Source organism: Haemaphysalis longicornis, unplaced genomic scaffold, assembly GCF_048455015.1.
Source record: "Haemaphysalis longicornis isolate Haplotype H1 unplaced genomic scaffold, Haemaphysalis longicornis Haplotype H1 scaffold_1, whole genome shotgun sequence".
Taxonomy (NCBI): domain Eukaryota; kingdom Metazoa; phylum Arthropoda; class Arachnida; order Ixodida; family Ixodidae; genus Haemaphysalis; species Haemaphysalis longicornis.
The window spans coordinates 427,977,150-428,001,127 of NW_027526203.1; the positions used below are offsets into that span (position 1 = coordinate 427,977,150).

The 23,978-nt window shown below is 45.4% G+C and overlaps 1 protein-coding gene across 3 annotated transcripts in view; it reads right to left on the reverse strand.

Moving 5' to 3' along the window:
• Window positions 1-23,978, reverse strand: part of Wdr59 (WD repeat domain 59) — a 40,683-nt gene that overhangs the window by 13,263 nt on the left and 3,442 nt on the right. For 2 of the 3 annotated variants that reach the window (XM_077687298.1, XM_077687296.1), the window contains exons 7-19: window positions 23,820-23,908; window positions 21,239-21,355; window positions 17,542-17,619; window positions 17,261-17,420; window positions 13,286-13,380; window positions 9,789-9,980; window positions 8,152-8,316; window positions 7,362-7,457; window positions 7,138-7,273; window positions 2,505-2,734; window positions 883-1,019; window positions 637-718; window positions 415-530 (exon numbers count right to left, since the gene is read on the reverse strand). In XM_077687298.1, the coding sequence (XP_077543424.1) occupies window positions 415-530; window positions 637-718; window positions 883-1,019; window positions 2,505-2,734; window positions 7,138-7,273; window positions 7,362-7,457; window positions 8,152-8,316; window positions 9,789-9,980; window positions 13,286-13,380; window positions 17,261-17,420; window positions 17,542-17,619; window positions 21,239-21,355; window positions 23,820-23,908 (1,693 nt within the window). The remainder of the gene's footprint in view (window positions 1-414; window positions 531-636; window positions 719-882; window positions 1,020-2,504; window positions 2,735-7,137; window positions 7,274-7,361; window positions 7,458-8,151; window positions 8,317-9,788; window positions 9,981-13,285; window positions 13,381-17,260; window positions 17,421-17,541; window positions 17,620-21,238; window positions 21,356-23,819; window positions 23,909-23,978) is intronic. The other variant, XM_077687297.1, reaches the window with a different exon arrangement.

The window sequence follows — 23,978 nt, forward strand, 5'->3', positions numbered from 1 at the left end:
ATGCCCAAAAGGGAACACGACACTGGCAATGCAATTGAACGCCATGGTTTGTAGATTCAAGCAAACTTAATTTTGGACTACAGCAAAAACTTTCGTTTTTGTATGGATAAAATAGGCCAAATACCTCACGCGACCAAAGTGGTAGAAATAATAACCCGCATCCAAAAGATTGTTCTAAATCCCTTTGCTTTCTTCATAACATTAACAGTGATCAAGCTGGATTAATTTAAATTAAATTAAAAATTAAATGCAAACACGTACTCAATATGATGAGTAAAGAATCACATGTATGGGTTATAACATCTCTCCCCTAACCTCACCCATGCCTTACAATGCCATTGTTTTTGTGCTTTGACATTTGGGTAGCACAATTAGAGAATAGCAAACAGGAAGTGCAACTGATGAAATGCGCACATGGACTCCACCATCAGTCGACCAAAGGGGTGCTGGGCCCAAGGAATGCCAGCGTCAGGTCCCTGTTTTTCAGCCGACAGATGTGGACTTGCGGTTAGTGCTGCCACGGACCAAATCTGCCAGCGCACAACACATACACAAGAAATCACCACAGTTGGCCGCTGCTTGCAGTACACGTAAGTGCAATCGAAATCAAACAAATGACGAGGCAGACTGCAAAACCTGAACTAGATCCTTCCTGCCAACCCTTGCTGCACAAGTGGCATTGTGATTGCAAGCACCAACAGGGTCTGTACTGTCCAATCTGGAATAATGGAAAGAGAGAGAAAAGCAGCCGACACTGTGATGCAGTGCATGATGACTAAAATCGTGTACTGCCATATTGTCATTACTTGCATAACAAAGGCAGCTATGGCAAAGTACCCGGGTGCCTCCTGACGTGCGAGAATGAAAAAAGCAAGCACTCACATGTAGTTCTGGGCGAGGAATTGATTAATTGGCATGATGCCGGACATGTTGTAGATAAGAACTGCAGCACTAGGCACAGGCTGCTGCTGCGATGATGCCTGACGTCCTGTCCTCCTCTGAGTTCTGCTCCTTCCTTTCTGCGAACAAAATAGAAACAATTGCCTTGGCTTCTCGGCATGTGTGCCGAAATGTATGTACTAGCATGGTTCAACACACAGCAAGGCCCTATTGGCTCTTTGGACAAAACTACGTGCAAATGCGTGCCAGCGTTGCTTCTGGCTTGGATGACACATGCTTGCTGGATCGCATATGAATCTGAGCACTCACCACACCCCAGAAGGGCCCAAAACAATGTAGATTGAAGCACTAGCACAAAAGCCACAGAAGAGATTAGATTTAGTGCACGAAAAAAATGGTCTTGTTTAGCTTGTTCTCGGAATTTATGCTATATGCACGAATTACACAAAGAAAGAATTTGGAATCATAGCACTGCGCTGGACCCCCTTCCCCTGAACCCCTATTTGTACTGAACGACTCTGCCGTGGGCAAGGTGCAGGCACCCATGTGTTGATCTCTGCACTTCAGCATAGGCATTTCATGTGTCGTGCCGCTTCCTTTTGCAACTGCGGCTCCATTCTCCACTGGTGGTGTGGAGTTCTCTGGGGCAAGTAAACCATCACAACACAATGTCACTGCTATTATTCATCTCTGTTGACTCTGATGCCCAGGGCCGAGAGTTGGGTGGTACGACGCAGACGATGGACGCCGGGGCTTTTTTTTCTTCTGCGAGATGCAGACACATGCGCAGACTCTGTGGGTACTGTCATGGCAGTCTCCAGTGTTGCCAAGAGAAGAGTTCGCCCACTAGACTTTTATTTGTGAACACCGTCTATAAAGTTCACATTTAACTAAATTTAAATGCAAATAGCTCATTCCCTGCTTAATTTGCATAGAATTTTGTCGGCCGCAGCCAATCGCAACGGGCTGCCCATAATACGTCACAAGTTCAGGGCGGAAAAGTAGCTAGGGTGTTGCATGCCTATTTTCTGTTTCCTTCATTATACAGCTTGTTTGAGAAAGTTTGCATTAGCAGTGGTGTCAGTGTTATTCTAATGAGGCACTCTTTCGAATGAACCAAGCTTGCATTTTGTCTTCATGCCCCCGTTAAAAAACAAAATTAGTGCAGATACTGTGGCCACCTACGCACATGCCATCTCGACCAATCCTGCCGTGACAAATTTCACGAGTAAAGAGTTAATTACAGCAGCCAGGGCAATTAAAAAAATGCCCCACAAGAACACTCTTCGCTCCAACAAAGCATATTTTTGATACGCATTCCTATTTACTGACCCATTCTTGCAATATCGCAACGTTCCCAAACAATGAGCATTCCAGCGCAATAACGATAAAGGAGGCAAAGAGCATTTTGGTGTCACGGAATTCGTCAGTGTTCAGGAGAGGGCAGTTTTATTCAAGACTAACAGTGGGTGGAAAAAAAGACACACGGCAGAAGGGGGAAAGGGCCAAACAGGCCAGGCACCTGTCTCGTTCAGTATCCCCACAGCTGCTTCCCAATTTCCCATGCTACTCGAGAGCATCCTTTGTGCCTAGGCTGTACCTACCCGTTCCTTGTAGTAGAAGGAAGAGATGGAGACGTCCTGTGGCTGCACAGCGGCTGTGCCGGGGCTGTGTGGTGCATAGAGGGTGACCAGTGATGAAGTGGACGATGGCCGGCTTGCCTTGTGCTGCGAGGCCAGGTAGGCACCCAGAGCACTCAGCGACCGGGGTGTCACTTCAGTTGGGGCGTTCATCTTCTGCAGGTGGGATGGTCGGGTGAAGCACACCAGGTAGTCTGCCCACAAACGAGACCAACAAAATTTTCCACAGATGACACGGTCCGCACAGCAACTCGGTACGTTACACTAACATGATGGCAACAAGACCGAGTTCCGATTACAAAAGGTAAGAGGAGGGGCTAAGTACCTCAGAACTAAACCCTGTATTCACTGTATTCAGAATCACAACTTTTGCAATAAGCCAGCCTTTCATAACAGCTGCAAAAGGAACATGAATTTCAAAAGCCCCCCTTTTGGAAACAGGGGCGTTTGGAAGGCCTTTGAACCAAATGTCATTTGACTCAAATGCCACCTTTGAGCTGCTACACGACGTTTTTCAAAGGCATTGGGTTGAAATACCATTCGAGTGAAAGGAGAATCACTACCGACCTTTGAAGTTCTCAAAGGCCTTTGAAATGCAAGTTCGTACTCTCTGACGCAGCTTCTGAATGCCAGATTTGCAAAAATAATTATTTACGAGTAAAAAGAGCATGCTCTTAATTTTTCACTATACTTTTTTATTGCTCAATCTATGATTAAAACATACAACGGCGGTGGAAAAAAAGAAGCCCTTTGGAGGCCATATTGCCCATTCTATCTTGTGCGTGTTTGTACATGTACGTAGGTGATAATAAATTTTATCACTCACGAATGTGCTCTTTGGCCCAGTATAGCTAGCTTTGAAATTAAATTTTCCCCAAGTAATGAGAACGAAACTGGGCAGCAGTGGCAACACCAAAACACGGCAGGTGAACGCAGAAGCTTTCCACTGCCTTTGAAAATTGTTTCGATCGGTGGAATTCCTACCGGTTCAAAGGGTGTTTGAAATTTTGAAGGCCATTCGGCTCAACTGTCCTTTCAAACACTTGTGTAGCACGGGTATAAGATGACCCAACAAAAAAAGGCACCCCTTTCTGGAGAAGTTAGGCACCTGGAAGCAAGCTGGAGTGCAACCAGCCAATCAGACCACACAGCCCACCTGTGCGAAGACCGACTGGCCGGTTGTTTGTACCAATAGGGAGGGGTGCACTGGTGGTGGCGATTTCAAATCATTTAGGGCAGCCAAAGACCCTCAGTACGCTGCCACAAAAAATTAAGGCTTACCACCACAGCAGATATTTGGTGACTGCTTTTCACTTGCAGTGCCGGTGACAAAATTTAGTGCAATTCTCACCCACGTTATACTCGGGGACAACTTCAGAATGGAAACGGAAGTTGCCCCCGCGCCTGATCACCGCAGCCGGCTGTTACTCCGCGCGGCGCAAAAAATGCCTTACTGCTAGTGTTTTGAACGTGACACGAGGTGTTTCTGTAATTTCTCACACTTAATCTTCTTTTAAGTTCCTTCAGCGACTGCAAAAAATCAGGTGTGAAAAAGCAGACTATGTTTCGCATTAAGGACAATCTCGTTTCGAAACGCGTGCGTGCGTTGACATCCGGGTCCGTTGCATCGGCAGAGTGATACACTTCATGAGCTATTGCCATTCTTAACTTGTACCCGAGTATAGCTCCTTTATCACAGGGGGAGCTTATTTTCACCAAGCTCCATTCTGGCAAGCAGTGACAAAATATAACTGTAGCTACCTATACTAGTTCATAATTGCAACCAGCACAATGCTGCTCACAGCATCACACAGTGTGTGGGTGCTATTTGCAGCTGTCAGTGCACCACTGAGCATGATCGGCACACTTTCGCTCCCAGAAATCACTTAGTGCAGTCCAGACTTTTAGCTCTCGTGCAAAAACATGTGGACTGTACAAATTTTGCTAAATGTCTTTGGTGCTCTTTGTCCTAGCTGGCCTTGCGCCAATAAACACAAATCATCATCATCATCACGAATTTTGCTAAGCTGTCATCGTGGCCAGTCGTGTCGATCCCAATAAGTCAAGTCAGGAGCTACCCTAAAATGATTTTGCAGTCAAGCTGATAAGGTGATGAAAACGCTCACTTTCACCCATAAGTTTTGTTGCTGAAGCTTGTGAACGTGCCAAGAAAGGGCAGAAAGCAAGAAGATGGGAGTAAGCTAGGCTTCTGAATGTGTTCATAGTGGGTCTTTGCAGTGAGGTCACATTTGCCAATAGGAATCTACAAGCAGCAGCCAAATGTCACGAATTGCTGCTTTCACCAAAACTCATGCCAGCATAAATGGTCATGCTTCAATTCAAGCTAATATCCCGTTTTTTAAAAACTTAATCGCTTAAGCATTACTTTAATTTTTTTTGGCCAGCTTTTTCAGCCAAATTTTCTAACAATTTTAGGAGGATTATCATAATATTGTGATATCTTGATTACTTTCGGGATAAAACCACCCAAGTTAAGGGGGATTCACCTGACGACGTTCCTGTGGGACTTGCTAATTCATCACCCACGGGCTTAAAAAGCATTGTGTACCATTGCGAAAAGATTTACAAATCCATAGAAATGTTCCCAATAGCCCAGTTTGCTTCTCTTAGGAATATATAACATCGTTCATGAAATAAAAAATTAACAAAAAACGCATTTCAGTTTATCTACCGCATTTACTCGCATAACGATCGCACTCGCGTAATGATCGCACCCCTGAAGTTTGTCGTCAAAATTCAAGTTTTTAAAATTTCCCGTGCAATGAACGCACCCTCAACTTGGTGCAGCAGTGTGTGGTATGTGTGCCAAATCTAGCTGATGATGATCGTGCTTACCTCTGTTTACTTCCCTTTCAAAGCACACATGGCTACGTTATTGCCGCAGACTTGCTGATGTCAGCGATATCGGCAAGCATGCGCTCAATATTGATGAGGAAGAAACTCTCACTAAATGCACATAATGTACTCACAAGACAAAGAAAAAAATGAGCTCAGCTTGCTGCGTCGGCGCCCATGTCTGTTTTGATGTCCCGCACTGTGACAGCAGCAGCCACTTATAGGTTGCCCTGTTGTCACCTCGCAGCAAACTCGTTCCGCCGCGTTCCATAATTCATGAAAACACTGCATTTTGCGTCACTTTGCAAAGCGGCTGGCGGCGGTGTGCATAAGTTTATGTTTTTATTTATTATTTTTATTATGTTTATGAGACCTACCAGAAAAATGTTGACCCGAAACTTGCTTGCCTTTTCTGTGCTCAAAAGTTTTTCGCGAAACATTTACCATGCGTAATGAACGCACCCCTAAATTTGCATCAATTTTTTTGGGAAAAAAGTGCGATCATTATGCGAGTAAATACGGTAGTTTTCACTGGATGGTGCTAGCTGTCAAGCAAGTGAGTTTTGTGTATTTATTTCAGTACAGAAGTCACGTATGTCTAAAATAAGCAAACTAGGCCATTGCGAACATTTGTATGTATTTGTAAAACTTTTCGTATTCATGCACGATGATTTTTATGCCCGTGGGTCATGAAGTTCCCGAGGGTCATTCCCATAGGAATGTTAACAGGTGAGTCCCCCTTCACTCCTTGAGAACAGCAGTATGCCATAAAAATAACGACTGACATTACTTGCCTACATAGGAATAGCACAAGACTGTCCAGGAAATCAGACTCACAATCTGTTCATTTAACTCCTAAAAACTAGGGAGTTAATAAATCATTCTGTATTAGATTCAGACAACTGCACCTAACACTTTCCTTGCATGGACACATGGGTAGTTAATTTGTAAGACCAACAATTTTAAGTGTGCTGTTAAAAAATAAATTCACTTTCATGCTGTATAAAATTTCGTAAACATCGCTAAGCCACACTGCATAGGCATCATGGGATGAAACAGACCAAGTGATGCATGTGTAGCAAGCCACCTAGCAAATAGAGGACCAAGCAAATATAGAAGTCGGAGCATGGTGCATTTGACTCTCCTAATATGTTGCAGAGAAGAAGGATGAGGAACAAGCCAGAAACGAACTAAGAAAAAGGTAACCCTTTCAACTATGTGATCACATCGCAGGCATGCCACCGAAGAGAGCAACTAACTTTTTACCAAAACGGCACCCTTCATCAAACATGCCAGAATGGCTTGTTTTAACCACATGTACCAACAACGCACAAAATCACATACAGCCAGCACAGCTTTGAAGAGGTTTTCTTCCCAACAGCGTACTTTCATTCCATATACAAAAGGGGGGGGGGGGGGGGGGAGCAAACACAAAAACAGGTACATTATACTCTCCTAAAGACATCATTGTCTGATGTGTCAAGAAATCAAGAACAAACCATTTTTTCTTTCATATTTCAGCAATGCAATCACAATTTGCTTATCAGACTCATAGTGATCCAAACAGAATCTTAGTATTTTCTAAGGCTAGGTTTAGGTTTAGAAAATTTCCACTGATCAATTTCGCATTGCCAGCCAATTTTTCACTACAGCTCAGCAGTCTCACTTCGAAATGTGGCAGCGTGAAAAGCATATTGTTCAAAAGCGAAATGAACAGACCTCTAAATACCGGACAACTTACCTACACCACAGAAGCGTGCACCAGATGTCCTTGGAAATGGCACACTCGAATCTTGAAACGAGCCGTAGACAGCATACGGTTGCTTCAGTCGTTCCGCAAGATAGCCACTATCTGAGTCCTCAACTTCAGCAGCCTCCTAGTGAAAAGTGGAAGTGCCACTTCCGTTGTGCTCTGGACTAGTGCAGTGACCAATCAATCTCGCACGATACGTTCAGTTCACTTACAACACAACTTTCAAGCGTTGCTACCAGCTGTCGCAAGCAAGGCTCTAAGCAGTTGCGGTTTCTTTTGACGTGCTGCTCAGACGTTACCCTCAGAACCTGTGATGAAAAAAAAAAAAAAAAAAACATAAATGACAGTGAGGGTTTTTTTTTTTTTTTTTTTTTTAAATTCTGCTGCAATTCAAAACGTACACAGAAGGATTTTTTAAAGAGCAAAGCTCTTTAGCAAATCGTAATTTTTCGTGTCCGCAGTTAAAAACACCAAGAAATTGCCGAGTGCGTGCACGTGAGAGTGGGCCTCGCGGTGACCGCCCGGCAGTTAACAAAACCAAGAAAATCGCCCGTGAGTGCGCACACCTGAGCTTGTGCCTCATGGGGACTGCCCAGCAATTAAAACCCCGGCGCACGTTTGTCACGCCAAACATACCCACTTAGCTTGGTCCCGCAATGAGTCGTCATCAGGGAGAGTGGGAAGTGAACAGCAGTCACCCAGTTTTTGAGAGAGAGAGCAACCTTGAATTTGCTTGTATTTTTAAATTTCAAAATGAAATAACTCCCACTTCTGCACAGATATTGAGAATTCTTTTTGCATCTATCTCTGCGTTACACGAAGAATAGACGTAAAGCCTCAAAAGTACCTCAGAAAACAGCACTGCAGGGGTCCTTTAAGGATTTGCTACTACCATGTGTAAGAGAAAAATATTGTCATGTACTCAAAAAGCAAAAATATTCTGCTGAACTAAACTTCTTTAAAAAACAAAAACAAAAACAATCTTAGGAGTAACCAACAAACCTTTGCCAGCTTGTTTTCAATGTTGCTGTCGACCGTGGTTCCCTTCAGAAACTGGAAGGTTGGGCTGGCATTGTACGGATACAGGTCCGGAAACTGAAGCTTCAGCCTCAGCACATGCATCCCCACAGTGATTGCCACACTGCAGACTCTCTTATCAGCGTCCAACTGAAAGAAGAAATTAAAAACTCAAAATCAAAGTGGGACACTGGTGCCTCGTGTACCAGTCTTTCCTAGCTTCGCCTCAAAATATGCGAAATAAAGGTACCGTTGAAAGGGCAGACGGAGAAAGCAGGACAGCGACCACTTATTTGTTATCACTGTATTTGTTCATGTTGCCACTGTCTGACGCTGTATAATGCCCTCGGGCCTTTAAAGGCCAACTGCAGTGGAAATTTCGAACTCTTGAAAACCCTATTTTCGTACAGTCTGCATAAAGTGATTGCAAGACACAAAACATGAAAGCTCAAATACGTGCATGCACACCGCAAGCAATCGGCAAAAATTGGAAATTTCGAAACTAAAATTGAGAACTGCAGGGCCATCACGGCCAGCTGCAATGACGTTGCAGCCAGCCACCAAGCAGCTGGCTGGCCAGCTGCTTGGGAGCAAGCCTGTATGCAACATCTTTGCGCATGCACGACAGCCCTGGAAGAAGCGTGCCCAGTGGAGCTCGACCGGTTCTTCAGCTGCCCGGATGGCCGGCGGACCAAGCACCCAGCTGACCACAATGTCACTTCTGATTTGTGGCCGTTTGCGTGGTCCACCAGCAGGTGCAGCGCCGTCTGCTACGGGGCAGTTTTAATTACACTTCAAACTGATTAAGAAAGAATTTCACAAGACTTCCAGTCATGTCCCAGTTGATTTGGTGGCACGTACTGTATGCTCAACATAAATTTGGCCAAGGTGAATTTAAAAACAGAAAAAAAAAAAAAAAAAAAACAAGATACAAAGTGTGCTGCATACAAGCACTTTCTGCTGAAACAGATTTGGCTGCTTTGTCATCAAGAGTCATCAAGAATCATCAAGAGTCATCAAGAGTCATCAAAGTCATCAAGAATCACTGAGCAAAGCCAAACTCATCTCTAAAAGTCTGAGTCTTGGAAGAAGGAACAGAGGCTGCGCCTCAATAAAATGCAATAAGTGATAAAGTACACACAAAAGTGTCCCAAAGTTTGTGCTCACATAGAGAACTATCCACAGGTAGCAAGGCCAGTGAGCAGCAGACATGAGCAACAGACTTTGGTATTGCAAGAGAAGCAATACCAAGCAAAGAAGCAATATTGCAAACACACACAGGACATCATTTGAGTGTCCTCGATGGCACTTAAAAGGTTAACGCATAGACACCCGTAGTTAGCAACCAAGATGTAGGCCTTGGCCCTCTGTCAGTGGTAGACAGCACATTCACTCACAAAGCCAGAAAGCATAGGGGTGGAAGCAACAACCAGAGATGCCCACCGAAAATGATAAGAAAAGAAAATGTTAGCTTAAAAATGAACAGTTTAGGTGCAGTGAAAAAAAGCCACGTAGCCAGAAAAGACTAAGGCATCGACATGTCTTTCATAGAAAAGAAAACAAATACTCCTAAATTGAGTACCAAACTAGCCAGGCACAAAACTTGTCGGCCTTGACTTTACCTCTTGGATGATAACTTTGGGGATGTTGATGTTCAAAAGCGAGAACTCCTTGTCCAGATCAGGTGGTGGGTGCTGTGGCAAGGGCGGTTCTGGTCTGGGCATGGCCAGGTAGTTTGGATAGTCGGAAGGGACAGGCGTCATGGGCAATTCGGCCAGCATGGTGGCGGCTTCCTCCTCGGTCACTTCGTGACACTGGCACCAACCATGCAAGAGGTATCCCTAACAGTCAGCACGGCACAGTTTCACAAAGCATCCGAGCTACTTCAACAGGCAGCATCAAGTTTTGCTACCAGCATTATAGTCAGGGCTGCGCAAATATCCAATTTGCGAATGTGGAGAATAGAATATGAATATCAAAAAACGACTGCAAACTGAACGGATACTTTTAAATACGAATGCAGTGAAACCTCAATGTAACAAAATTAAATGAAACAAAACCCCCGATGTAACAAACCACGGAATTTCTTTTAACTTCAAGTGTGTGCACACCACGCATTTTCACCCTCGGTGTAACGAAGGCCCGTTTGCCGAAATTTCGATTGATTATGGGGTTTAACGCGCCGAAACTACACAGGTTATGAGGCGCGCTGTAGTGGAGGGCTCCGGATTAATTTTGACCACCTGGGGATCTTTAACGTGCACCGAAATCTCGAACACACCGACGTTTTTGCCTTTTGCCTCCATCAGAGAAGAGGCCGCCACAGCCGGGAACCGAACCCGCATCTTTTATGCCCAAATTTCAATGTAACGAAATATCATGGACAACTAGGCATGAAATTTTGATTGAAGTGGATTTTGGGAGCCTACAAACTGTGTATGGCGCCGCCGCCGCTGCCTCATGCCCTTTGCCCTTAGTTCGAGTTTACTCAAGCTTGATGGGTTCCATCCTTCAAGTAAGTGCGCGGCAAAGCACTTGTGAGTTGCTATGAGCCTTGCACTGGGTTTTTTTCCCGCCCGCATCCGCAACTGCGCGCCGGCGGTGGCTTCTGCCTCGGCCAGGAACTGACTCGCGCAGCGTGCAGCAGAGGGAGGAGCCTGATGACTTTCGCCAATGGGGAGGTGCGCACCCTATGGCAGGAGCTTCGAAGCACTCAGGGATGCCGGCTGGCCCCGCCAGAGACGATTATACACGCCAGCATAGGGTATGACATTTTACAGTTGAAATTTCCCTCACATTATCAGCTTTTTCTCCTGCATGAACAACTTCATTTGCGCCTCATGTTGCGTTTCAGCGAAAGGTTAGAAGCGGTCGCTGGAGCTACCCGCATCACGTGGGTCGTCTCCATGGCTGCGTCGGCGCCTGTGGCTTGCACGGCGCGTTTTTGCGCGCAGAAAACGCTCCATGCAATTCACACTGACGTCTGTGTAGATGATTAACCCTTTCAGGGTCACCGACGTACATATACGTCCTCTGCAAACACCTTCAAAATGGTCAATAACAAACACCTTCAAAATGGTCAATAACGTATATGTATGTCATCGCTGTATGTTTAGAAAGTGCGCCTTTTTCGCCAATTTCTCTTGTTTGGCATGTGCTGCCACACTGCGGAAATACGTCAAATTATTTTCTTGCGCCGATGGCTCTTCTTTTTCCATGAATTACATGATTTTTCACGATTTTTTCATGATTTACTTCAGCGGCGCGCCGGCTATCCCTTGCGCATCTGGTAACGAGGGGGCGCGCTGGGTATCGATCACCGAGCGCCTCTCGCGCCTGCCACAGACCAAGGTTGCCTGCGAAACTGATGAGGCTCTTTTCTCCTTTTTTTTTGTATTTTGTTTTTGTTTGCACAAAAACTTTGTTTTTGTGCATTTTGTGTTTTGCCTTTTTTTGCCTACTGTATGGTGAACCCAGAAACCTGACAACCTTGTGGCAGAGCAAAATTTGATTTTAAGTAATATTTGTGACTGAAGCTTGATTACTTCCAAACACTGAGGTGCACTGCAAATTAGGTTAAACAGAAAACATCTCTTCTGATTACCTGAAGTTCTGATTACCTAAAGGGGTCATGCAGACAAAACACAAGTCTGGTTCATTCGAAACATTGCCTCGCTAGAATAATACTGACACCACTTCTGAAGTAAACTTCGCTCATATAAGCTATATAATTAGGAAAAAAGGGAATGGCCATGCGACCCTCTAGCTCATTTCCCATAATAGAACCTATGATGTCATATGCCCAGCTCTGCGATTGGCTGAGGCCGGCAAAAGCAAACGCAAATTCGGCAGGGCTTTTAAGCTTTCCAAATGAGCTATTTGCGCTTAAATTTAGGGCACATTCTTTTTATAGCAGTAAGAATTGTGGGGTGAACAATTAAAGTTACGAACGAACACAAACACCGAAGCAGTCAGTGAGGGACTTTGCTGGCTGACACTGCCTAACACAGCCGTTGCGCACGTTTGACTTGTCTGACACAACACTAAGTGGCATGGTCACGTACATGATCATGTTTGCTGAGTCATAGCTTGCATTTTAGGAAACAATTAGTATGAATTAACCGTAACAGCTGCTGAGCACGAGGTCGTGGGTTCGATTCCCAGCCGCGGCGGCCACTTTTCTGATGGAGGCTAAAAGCAAAAACAACCGTGCGTACGAGATTTCGGTGCAAGTAAGAGATCCCCAGGTGGTCAAAATTAATCCGGAGCCATGATGCGCTTCATCGCCTGTGTTGCGTCAGCGTGTGTAACCCTACAATCAATCAATGAACCGTAATAAAAATACGGAAGGTATAGAAGTCCAGCTTGAAGTAAAGTGCGAACACTCACACTTCAGTATTGCAGCACCATCTATGAAAGTGGGCGATAAACAAGATAACAAATAACAAAACAGCCGTCTGTGAGGTGATAGTAGCCCTGGTCAGCAGGCTATCTTCATATTTAAGGCCCTGCTCTGGATACGTCATTGTCAACGTCATGAAATTGCACGATTTAGCGGGAGAATTGAAATTTTGGCTTAAAATGTCTAATTTCTCAGTGAATAAAGCATCATTTGCTGCCAGACAAGTGCTGAGGGCACTATGAAACACTAAATCTTTCAAATAAAACAAACTTGTATTTTGTCTGCATAGCCCCTTTATTAAGCAGTCTGCACTAACAGTCTGAAGCAGCTCTTAGTCAAACACAATGATAGCTACTTTTCCAATATTCATGCAGGCATTATGGAGTCTTGGTTTTGCATTGGAGCCAGTTTTTTCGTCTACATTACCCATGTCAATGCTTTTTTCATATTACATTTTGTTAACGGTGCCAAGTAATATATTTTGTTTATAAATTTCTTGCCATTTAGCACCTGAAAAATAGCACTTCACGCTTACCCTTCGCTCAATTTGTAATATATAAAACCCCAAAACGATGGACCCTAATTATGACTAAAAAAGACCAGTGGACATCAACTTCACCAACCAGTGGACATCCTTCATGGACATCAACACTGTGACAAAAAAAAAAAAAAAAAAAAGGTGGGAATAAAAACAGACGAGCCGTCAGCAATGCGTACCGGGCCTTTATGCTTCAGATCCACATTCCACAAGTGCAGACTTTGATCCTTCGACCAGGTTACTAACTGGTATTCAGTGGAATCTGGAAAGAATACTGAAATTCCATCGTATGTATGCATACTTTGCTCCGATTCACACAGACCAAAACAAAACAGATGACGGACACTGCGCGACATGCGTTCAGAAGCACTTGGCAACTTTTCTTAGCAGGCCAGGTGAAGTTATTTAAAGAGAAAAAAAAAGCTTTTTTTAAAAATATCTAGAGATAAATGAAACTTTATCTAGAGGTTGTTGGCACAGCTGCCTATAGGAACAACAGGAAGGAAAGGAAAGAATCAAATTATGTTCGGCTTAGGATGTCAGCCTCGCGAAGAATGAACAACTTTTATTGTAGAACAGGATGGCTTATCGGCCAGTTTTGGAGATGTTAGGTACGAGTTCAGAGAGTTCAGTCATTTTAAAACATATCGCACTAATGCTGTTAGCAAGGTATCAAACAAGCTTCGTCCAAGCAGGTACAGGCTTCCTGCACGAACAGGAAACTGTGCTTTGTCAAGAGAACCTAATGGCTCAAGGCATTTGCAAACAGCATCCAAGAAAGGTTTGAATCTTCAATCTAGATCAGCAAAGCTAAAATGGGGGCTAGTTAGTTATATATGTCCTTGAACCGCGCTGTATTAAAACTTAGGCAAGGGAAGAGCACACAAGGACGGAACGTTGCACGAACTATCAACTGATTTAATTTTCCACAACACACTCTAATATAAAAAAATTACACCATCTTCCCGTAAGGAACCCTGATGAGGATGCGAAGCATCGTGGCGGTTCCGTGTGGTTCCATTGTGTTGCCGTTATGTTGAGTGATCTGGTTTTTACTAGCGCCAGAGGGAATTCCGCGTCCGGGTCCACACCGGCGGCAAAGGCACGCAAGTGCTGTTGTGTTACGGTGAGTAGGCGGTGGTTCTCGAGGCGCCGAAACTCGTCCATCATGTTCTTGTCGATGTTGTCTCTGTGGTAGAATCGGTAGTCTCCGTCAGCTTTGGTGAGGTAAAGGTTGTTGACATTGGTGCACCGGCTGAGAGCAATGTACACGCCCTCCTCTTCGCAGCTTTGTCTTCTCGTTCTTCTTCTTCTTCGGCGGTTCCCCTACGGGAAGATGACGACAGTGGTTGAACGCGAACCTATCTCGTGATGGATTCTTTGGTTGGCCAATCCCTAGGGGCATCCTGCCACAATTAGCATCAGAGGCGCTGCGGACGGGGCTGGTTGAGCTGCAAGGCGCGTGGCGCTTCCCGCCACAGCTTTCCCACGGGAAATTCAGCATCCCCCTCTAAAGTTTTCAGTTCGTCGTTTCCGTTGACATTCAGCTTCGCGTGCCTTCGTTGTATCAGTAGCTTCTTGACGTAGTTTGAATGAGTCAAGGACATAAGGCGCGTTCGTAGCACTTGCTCCTGTCCCAGATTTGTAGCGTAGTGGGAAGAGCACCGCGTACCTCCCGTTGCGGCCAGAGAGTCGTGGGATTGAAGCCGGGCGCCGCTAACTATTTCTTTTTTTTATAGTGTAGTATCACGGAGCTGTGGGTGTAAGGAGGAGAGTTGCGCATGCGCAGTGAGCGTGTGGACGGCGCCGCCATCAACGACGCAGGACCAGGCGAGCCTAAGAAATGCTCCGCATTTAAAAGACACTGGTACAACTGAACATTATGAATTGATAACAAGAAAATGGCAACCCGTTAAAACCCCTCCCGTCTCAGCGCTTCTGCACGTGTGTGTAAGCACTTCTACCTCCCTGTCACTATCTGTGAGGGTAACTGGCAGCATATGCTTATGAAAGTGTCTGTTTTCATAATGGCGAAGGCTTCTAGTATCTCCCTTTCTATCTTTTCCTTGCCTCGGCCGATGACATTTATCTTGATGAAATCTGGAACGATGGGGCACTGGAAGCAATGATGGCAATGATTGGCAAGCCTCCCTGGGCGAGTGATATGCTAGCAGTTGTTCCTATTCTCTCTGAGCCTCGTATTGATGCAGTGGCCCGACTGTCCAACATAGCACTTTCCGCATGGTAGTGGCAGATGATAAACAATTTCTTTTTTACATTCTACGAATTTGTGCTTGTGGTTACTGGGGTAGGTGTGTCGGGGTTTTTTCACATGGTTGACCTTTGCGCAAAGACCTATCAATTTTCTCGGCACTGTGAACACGACTGGAAAGTCATGTCTTGCAGCAATCTTTTTTAGCCCATGCGCCACTTTATGGATATACCGGAGAAGGGCCAGCCGAGTTTTCTTCTTTGACTGCTCGCCTTGTACTGTCATTTCCTTTTTTAGTAGTCTTTAATGCTTTTTCAGCCACTGCCGCTAACAGAGCGTCAGAAAACCTGTTTGCCCTTAACCCGTCTACTTGAGCCTTGAGGCTCTGCTCCACCTTGTGTGCTCAAGATTTCCTGATGCCCTGCATCATGGCAGAATGCGCAACGCTTCTTTTTACTAGTTTTGAGTGGCCCGAATCGCATCTCATCAGGTCCTTGTCTCCTCTAGTCATGTATCCCCGGCACGTGTGGCTAGCACCTTCCGGTATCTGCAAGTCCAAGAACCTAATGGTCGACTGTTCTGGCAACTCATATGTAAATTGGAGCCCCTGAAAAGCCTTTCTGAACAATGAAACAATTTTCCCTGTATCAACACTGGCCCCTTTGTGAAAGTGGATGCACAGGAGGAAATCATCGCCATTGCGGAAGCCAGCCAACACACCTAGTTTTTCCAGCTCTGGGGCTAAGGAATGGTTCCTTCGAGGCCACGGCCTGACATTGCAGACGTTCGACAAAACATGGAGGTTTGTTGTCATGGGAAAAGAAGAACGAGAGAGGAAAGCAAAAGAAGCACTTCAAAAAAAACTTTCAATGAGATGGTCAATGATGACAAACAGCTCAAGTTGACAAAAAAGTAAGCTGCGAACCTGTGCGGACAACTGGACCTTAGGAAGCTCAGAAGAGCGTTAATGACAGTAAAGAATTATGCCTGACACCATTCTTATCGGTTAGGACGCATAAACCTGAAAAGCCATTTAGAGTGGTAATAGAAGACAAGGGCACATGGCAGAGGCATGTAGCAGGCATATCCTTACCCGCAGCTTCATCTCGCCAAACTACCGGTTCAGCACTCGAACACGATTCAAGGATCAGAAGAGGTGATTGCTTTTCTGAAGGTAAAAGAACCGGTAACGTGTGCCTGTTGACGTGAAGGACATGCATTATAATATTCTGCAGGGAGCAGCCTTAACGATTGTACAAGATAGCATTGACATGTTTGGAAACACTAGGTTCCAGAACGAATGCGGCACAAGTGTCAGTGGATTTTTGGAATTGGAAGGGCTGTACCTGCAGACACTGTACGCTCAGTTTGCGGGAAGTTACTACAACCAGCGCGATGGTATTTGCAGCACCGAGTCATGCCTTGTGCCGGCCCTCTCCAATCTCTTTATGGAAAAGGGGAACCGTTGCTGCCAGTGCCATCATTGCTGCCAGTGCCCCAGCGCTCCAGATTTCACCAAGACAAGTGTCATCAGCCGAGGCAAGGAAAAGATAGAAAGAGAGGTACTAGAAGCCTTCACCATTATGAAAACAGATGCTCCCATAAGCATGCCGTCAGTTACCCTCACAGATAGTAATAGTGAGGTAGAAGTGCTTACGCACGCGCAGAGGCGCTGAGACGAGAGGAGTTAACGGGTCGCCATTTTCTTGTTATCAATTCATGACGTTCATTTGTACCAGTGTCCTTTTATGTATATTAGAGGGCGTGGTGGAAAATTAAATCAGTTGATTTTTCGCACATTGTTCCATCCTTGTGTGCTCTTCCCTTGTCTAAGTTTTAATACAGCGCAGTTCAAGAACAATCTAGTTCACCAATATACCACGGGACATTCGGGGAAATGAAGTATAAATACAAAAAGGCAATACAGTAGAGAAACACTGACTTTGCCTCGGCTTCCTCCAGGCAAATTCAAGAACCACATCGGGGTGTGCGAGGAATGCTCGTCCTGGCATGCTCATACAGAGGCAGGTCCAAATAACCAAGTTTTTCTCTCCTTTTCGAAACTTTGGCACCAAGGTTGTGACCATAGCATCTCCAAAGGGCTGTGAAAAACAAAATACGAGTATTCTGCAGTTGAAACTTAAAAAGTTTCAAGCTAGAAAGAGCATGCTTTAAGAATTACAGGCCGACACACCAGCAAATTCGGAACAAAACCTTCCTTACCACGTATCTTGCCCGCCATACCGGTTCTCCTGCCTGGAACAAGTTTTCAACCCTTTTGGGGTTGGTCACATCCCAGAACTGCAGTGAAGTAAACAGAATGCATTTAGGGAACTAAACGTCACAATTTACTACCATGCCCGCATTTTACCAGCAGTGGCATCAGCAATACAAGTTATCCAGCCCGTAAAGTCACCAGTCTACAAGCTTTCGTCACTACCTGGAGAGATATTGTAACAAGAAATTGGTGAAGCCACTGGCCAACCAGCCCGTATGGCCTCTCATCCATCATTGTCATCACCCGCCCTCACAAATCGTCGCCAGCAGTGGCCGCGAGACAGAAGAAGTTGAAGACTAGTCTGACCGACATAGCCTGGTCCACACATTCCAGTGTCTGCGCTTCGCTACCAATAAACCCCCTTGCAATTGATGGAGGGTGCAGATCCATCGGAAAACCTGGAGCTTCGCAACTAGCGTGTGCCCACCACGAACCAGCCCAACAGCCTACTCCTGCGGCCCAGCTGCCACCAATCGTCTGCCCTGGAAGTATACGCCAGCAAGACCTCGCTATGTTCAGCAGGACAGACAATCATGACATGGAAGACTGGCTTTCTTCCTATGAGCACATCAGCATGCACAACAAGTAGGACGACGCCCTGAAATTAAACAATGAAATTTCACGCATGTGGCCGAACTTTGGTACAACCACCATCGACCAGAGATGATTAGCTGGGCTGCGTTCAAAAAAAAGGCTTACAAATGTTTTCGGCCGACCCGCGATGTGCAAGCTTCATGCAGAACAGCGTTTACAGGTACAGGCTCGGCAAACAGTGTGGGTCAATGTTGGGCGCAAAATGACTAAACCTGCCCCGCGAAGGGAAGGACCCCGTCTGGAGCATTCTCAAGGCCGACAACTCAGACTGAGTAAGCGTTGGATGAGGGGGTGGGTAGATCCTCCGAGAGAAAAGATAGTGAGTTACGACCTCGTGAAATGTTAGAAGGGGATCCCTGAACCTCTCGGCGTCCCCCCCCCCCCCCCCCCCTTCCGCAAATCCGCCGGGACTGCCGCGGTCAGATAATCCTCACACATGGTCATGGGCCAACTCATTGGCGTTGGGAACGTCGAAATGGACGTTGCTCCCTATACGGGCCGGGAACCATTTGATTGTGTGATGTCCAGCAGCCCCCTCACGACCAAGGATAGCGGCAGCCTCCCGTGAGATTGATCCTGAGGCAAATGTTCGAACAGCAGCCCACGAGTCCGTAAAGATATTCAGACGCAATGGGTCCTTCATGGCCAAGGCGATGGCGACCTGCTCGGCCACTGCCATGGAGACCTTCCTGACCGAGGCAGAGTTGAGCATCCCGCCCCGGTGGTCTACGGCGACCACCACAAAGCAATCCGAGTGGCCGTACTGAGCCGCATCTACAAAAATCGCGAGCTCAGGACTGCCTATGACAAAGTTCAATAGTGATCGAGCCCGAGCCTTGCAGCGCCCTACATTGTATTGTGGATGTACATTTCTTGGAAAGGGGTCTACCCTAAATGTATCCCTTACGGACTGTGAAATCGACACTTTACGTTCATTTACCGCCATTGGGCCACAGCCAATTGATTCCAGAATGCGCTTGCCACCCCACGACGATGAGAGGCGCACCACCTGGGCTGTCTGTTGAGCCTCTTATTACCTCCGAGAGGGTGTTGTGAATGCCCAGTTGCATGAGCTTTTCCGTACTGGTGCTGACAGGCAAACCTAGCACACGCTTAATGCTCCTACGCATGAGTGTGCTGATTTGGCCTCCTCAGATTTGGACCACTCGAGCGCCGAGGAGACATAATTGATGTGGCTCATGAGAAACGCATGATAGAGCCGAAGGAGATTGCTCTCGCTCAACCCTCCTTTGCGGTTTGAGACCCTGAGAATAAGCCTGATCATGCTCTCCGTCTTGGAGGTGATGTGGGCTATAGTCTGTGTATTACGACCCTTGGATTCTAACAGAGGTCCAAGGACCCTGATGGAATCGACCCGAGGTATCATTCGGCCGTCCCGTGTGTGCAAGGTGATAGGGACCCGCTCCAAAGGAGTAAGGCCCCTAAATCCCCTCCGAATTGGCCCGTAAAGCAAAAGCTCAGACTTGGCCGGTGAAAGGCTGAGGCCCGATCCAGCTAAAAAGTCTTCTGTGATGTCCAAGGCGCTCTGGAGCGCCTGCTCCACCCGTTGTCAGACCCGCCCATACACCACACGGTAATATCGTCCGCGTATAGCGCATGGTTGGTGCCGCGCATGGTGGCAAGGCACTCCGAGAGGCCCTTCATGGCGACATTAAACAGGAGAGGAGAGATAACAGCCCCTTGTGGGATGCCCCTCATGTCCAAGGTGAAGTGTCTGGATTTAATCTGACCAATTTTAATTGTAGCTCTGCAATTCCTAAGGAAGCAGCTCACATATGCATGGAAACGATGACCCAGTCCCATGTCCGAAACGGCCTTGAGTATGAAGCTGTGCTAAATGTTGTCAAACGCTTTGGCGAGATCCAGGGCTAGGATACCCCTAATGTCCCTGGTATAGTCATCTATGATTTGACGTTTGATCAGGAGCATTACATCCTGCGTGGACAATGCAGGCCTAAAGCCCACCATGTTGTGGGGAAACAGTTCTTTTTCTTCGATGTACCGCGACACCCGATTGTGAATAGCGCGCTCGGCCACCTTGCCCACACAGGACGCGAGCGAGATCGGCCTCAAATTCTCGGGCACAGCTTGCCCGGTTTTGCGATGAGCCCCACCGAGGCAGTCTTCCAGGATTCAGGGACGAGTCCCGTTTCCCAGATTTTGTTGATCTCCTCAGTGAGCTTACCGATGGACTTGCCATCTAGGTTATGTAAAAGCTTGTTGAAGATACCGTCCGGCCCCGGGGCAGAGCGTCCGTTGAGCTCGAGGAGGACCTCCCAGATTTTAGATTCAGAGAATGGGGCGTCTCGATTTACAAGGAAAGTGTTTTCTACCAAAGACGTAACCACTGATTTTACCCGTATTCTATGATTTATTTGTATTCTGTTGCTGCTTTTGTTCTGCTGGCCACAACAAACATGTGCACAATTTAGTTTTACAGCCACATGAAATAAGCTTGCTTTACTAAATGCTTCATTAACTGAAGTGTCTGCCTAAAATGCTTACAAGGATTTATTTTCATAGAAAAGGAGAATTAATGCAGCACCACTTAAAAAGCACATGATCTTGCTGTATGCCTTTTAAACGTGAAATGTTATTGTTTTTCTCTTCTTTTGCACTTCTTCACATTTGTATTTTCATCTAAAAAAAATCAGTACACCCCCCCCCCTGTATTATCAGGTGTTGTGTGCACTGCAAGTTGCTTTGATTTGTATACATTACGGTCACATATATGTATTTGTGTACAGTGTAATGCCCAGTGTGCATCAATTGAAGTGGTACAAACAAATCACTTGAGCTGGTGACCATGCATACCAATTGCCTAGTCCCAATGCGCTGTTCTAGCTGCTGACACAGCTCTTTCTTCCCCCTCATGTTCTTTACAAACACAGAATAAAGCGAACTGAATTTGATCCAACTGAAAAATTATGAAAAAATTATACAGCACAAACAAACGGAACAGCAGACCAGAAAACACTCAAGACACAGATGGGCAAGAAAATCCTAGCTGAACAACAAAAATACAACCTTGATAGTGGTATCTTGACTAGCGGTTGCAAGCTGGTTCTCACTGGCAGGATTCCAGTCCAAACCATAGATTTTAGCTGAATGAGCAGCAATGTATTGCACAGGACTGCCACTTTTCTGGAAGAAAGAAGCAGGCACGCTTTAAATATCTACAAGTGGTCCAGCATTGCAGCGGAGTAAAATGTGTGGCAGCAAATCATCATGCAAGAAAAAGCCATGCTTGCCTGTGCATGAAACACACTCTAGAGAGAAAAAAAAATAACAACAACATTTTGGGGCAAATGCCCATCTCGTTTAAAACAAAGAAAATATGTAGGGGTGTCTGTTAATTTAATCCTGCGTGAGGCAACAAAGTGTGGTGTGCATGGATAAGAATTCTCACCACATTCAATTTATTAGGTACGCTCCTGACTGCAGGTGCAGCATACATGCACGGGTGTTCACAAACCTCAACATCCCAATTGGCCACATGCTATCAAACAAGCTTGTGAGCTGGTCAGCTCATTCAGAGGCCCTGCTGAGCATAAGAGCTATCTTAGAAGCTCTGCACATTCAAGAAACTGCCCGCATGACAAACTGCACGTTAATCCGACACTGCCATCATACACATTAACTCTTTCGTTACCACGGGAAATTGACCAATTTTGAGAGGTCTAACAAAACATCTTTTCTGTGCTATACACATTGGTTAGGCACACATTGCAGTGACATAAACTGCGGATGATTCCATGCGCTTTCCAACGAAACCAGTTTAAATAATGTTTTCATAAATAATGATTGCAAAAAAAATAATCGAATTCAAAATTTTCGTCCAAACGTCGAAGAAAATAAAAAAAAGACAGTTGAGTATAATAAACCACCATTAGTAGAAAAAATTTAGAATATACATTTTCTAGGTAAACATTTATTATTATTTTAATTTCAAAATCCCGTCTTAGAAAAAAAATTGAGTTGCATGATACACATTGTCAGATATAAAAGAAAATGTTAGCCTGCCTGGTGCCCATGCCGTGTGGTGAAGCCCAACCACTATTTCAAATTTTGCTATTTCGGATGGTTCTCTAGAAGAAATCTGGTGGTTTGACATTATTAAAGACCCCAATTAGGCTCCACGTGATGTGAAAACACCTTGTCAATGATTATTACCAGCACAATATTGAAGGTAAGCAAGCGATACGAAAAAATCCGCTTGGAGTTGAAAACCAAACTCTTTGGTGAATGCTTGTTGACGTTCTGATGAGCACTTATCAGTGAGAACTTTCATTTGCACTTTATTATCATGTTCTGACTTACTCTGACAGCCCTGCTTGCAGGAATAAGGTACGATGCGCTAGAATCGTGCCCAGCAAGCTTTCACCAAGCCGCCGTCGTGCTACGAAGTGAGTTCAGCAATACAAGCCTACTATATTGCAGCGTCACCTAACAATTTCGAAACGAAACAAATACAAAGCCATTGGAAACTGTCAGAATAGACAGTTCTACTAAGCAGCGACACTAGACCTCCGGAAATACCCTCGTATGAAACCGAAACTGGCCGGTGAACAGCTGGCAGTGTTCAAGGCCAATTGGAAGTATTCTCCTTGTCTGAACTGATACCAGACGACTTGGTGTCATTTTTTTACTTTCAGCGGAAGCTGTTATCACAGAAGTAAGGCGTAGATAAAGTGGAAGCACGAGTGGCATGCTTGTTTCGAGGAACAGTAGCGGGCAACGGAGGCTCCATGGCAAATGAGCTTGTAGTTGGGTAACTGCGTAGTAGCGCCAAATATGAATTTCGTAACACAAAAACGAAACCTCTGGAAACTGGCTGAAAATGCCAGGCACACTTGCTAGACATGCGGGGGACCATCTGAAATGAGCTTTGGAATAATAAAGCTGCCCTTTCTCCGAACCGAAGATCACTAGTGAATACCTGGTGTCATTTTCAAGTAATTATCACCTCTCAACGCTGTCAGATTACGAAGCTGACAACATTATTTGGTACTTCACTTGCCAGGAGCCTTTTGACAAAAAATATATTATTGTAATGCAGCCTAACCACGATCTGCATCCTTTTTGTCAAGTGCAGCAGCCACGCCCCCTTCCTCAAAAACACACCCACCTCAGCTCGCAAAAAACTCCGTCAGAAATCTCAGTGCCGCCGCAGCGGAAAAATTTAAACCGATTCTAAAAGTGCAGTGCCTAGTGAAAAGTGCAGTGCCAGTGCACTGGCCGCATTATGTGTACGAGAAATGACTAAAACATGTCAAAATAGGCAATATAAATCGGCGATCACCGGTGATCGATTTGAATAGGCATGGTAACGAAAGAGTTAATAGACACACCCTATTTTGTTTTTGCACTGTGCACAATAGACCCCAACGCATCTCTTCCCGCAAAAACGTTTTTTTTATACGTTTTTAAAGAGTAAGAGAGAAAGAACGCTTTATGTACTGTCAGCATCAAAAACACAAATCCCCGAGCCGTTGCAAAAAAAAAAAAAAAAAAAAAAACCAAATGAAAACTCACAACATGCCCGTGCCCTCATGTTCCAAGAAAGAAACATTACAAAGCAAGGAATAGGAAGTAGGAAGAAGCGTACTCTTGTGTCCCATATCCTGATGTCCCCGTCGTGGGATGTGGCCAAAACATTTTGCGTGAATTTGTTCCACTTCACTTGACTGGGGCCAGCTAAAAGTGCACAAATATGTAGACAGGAACACTTCTTAGTGCACCAGGCTCAGCAAAAGGTGGGACGAGA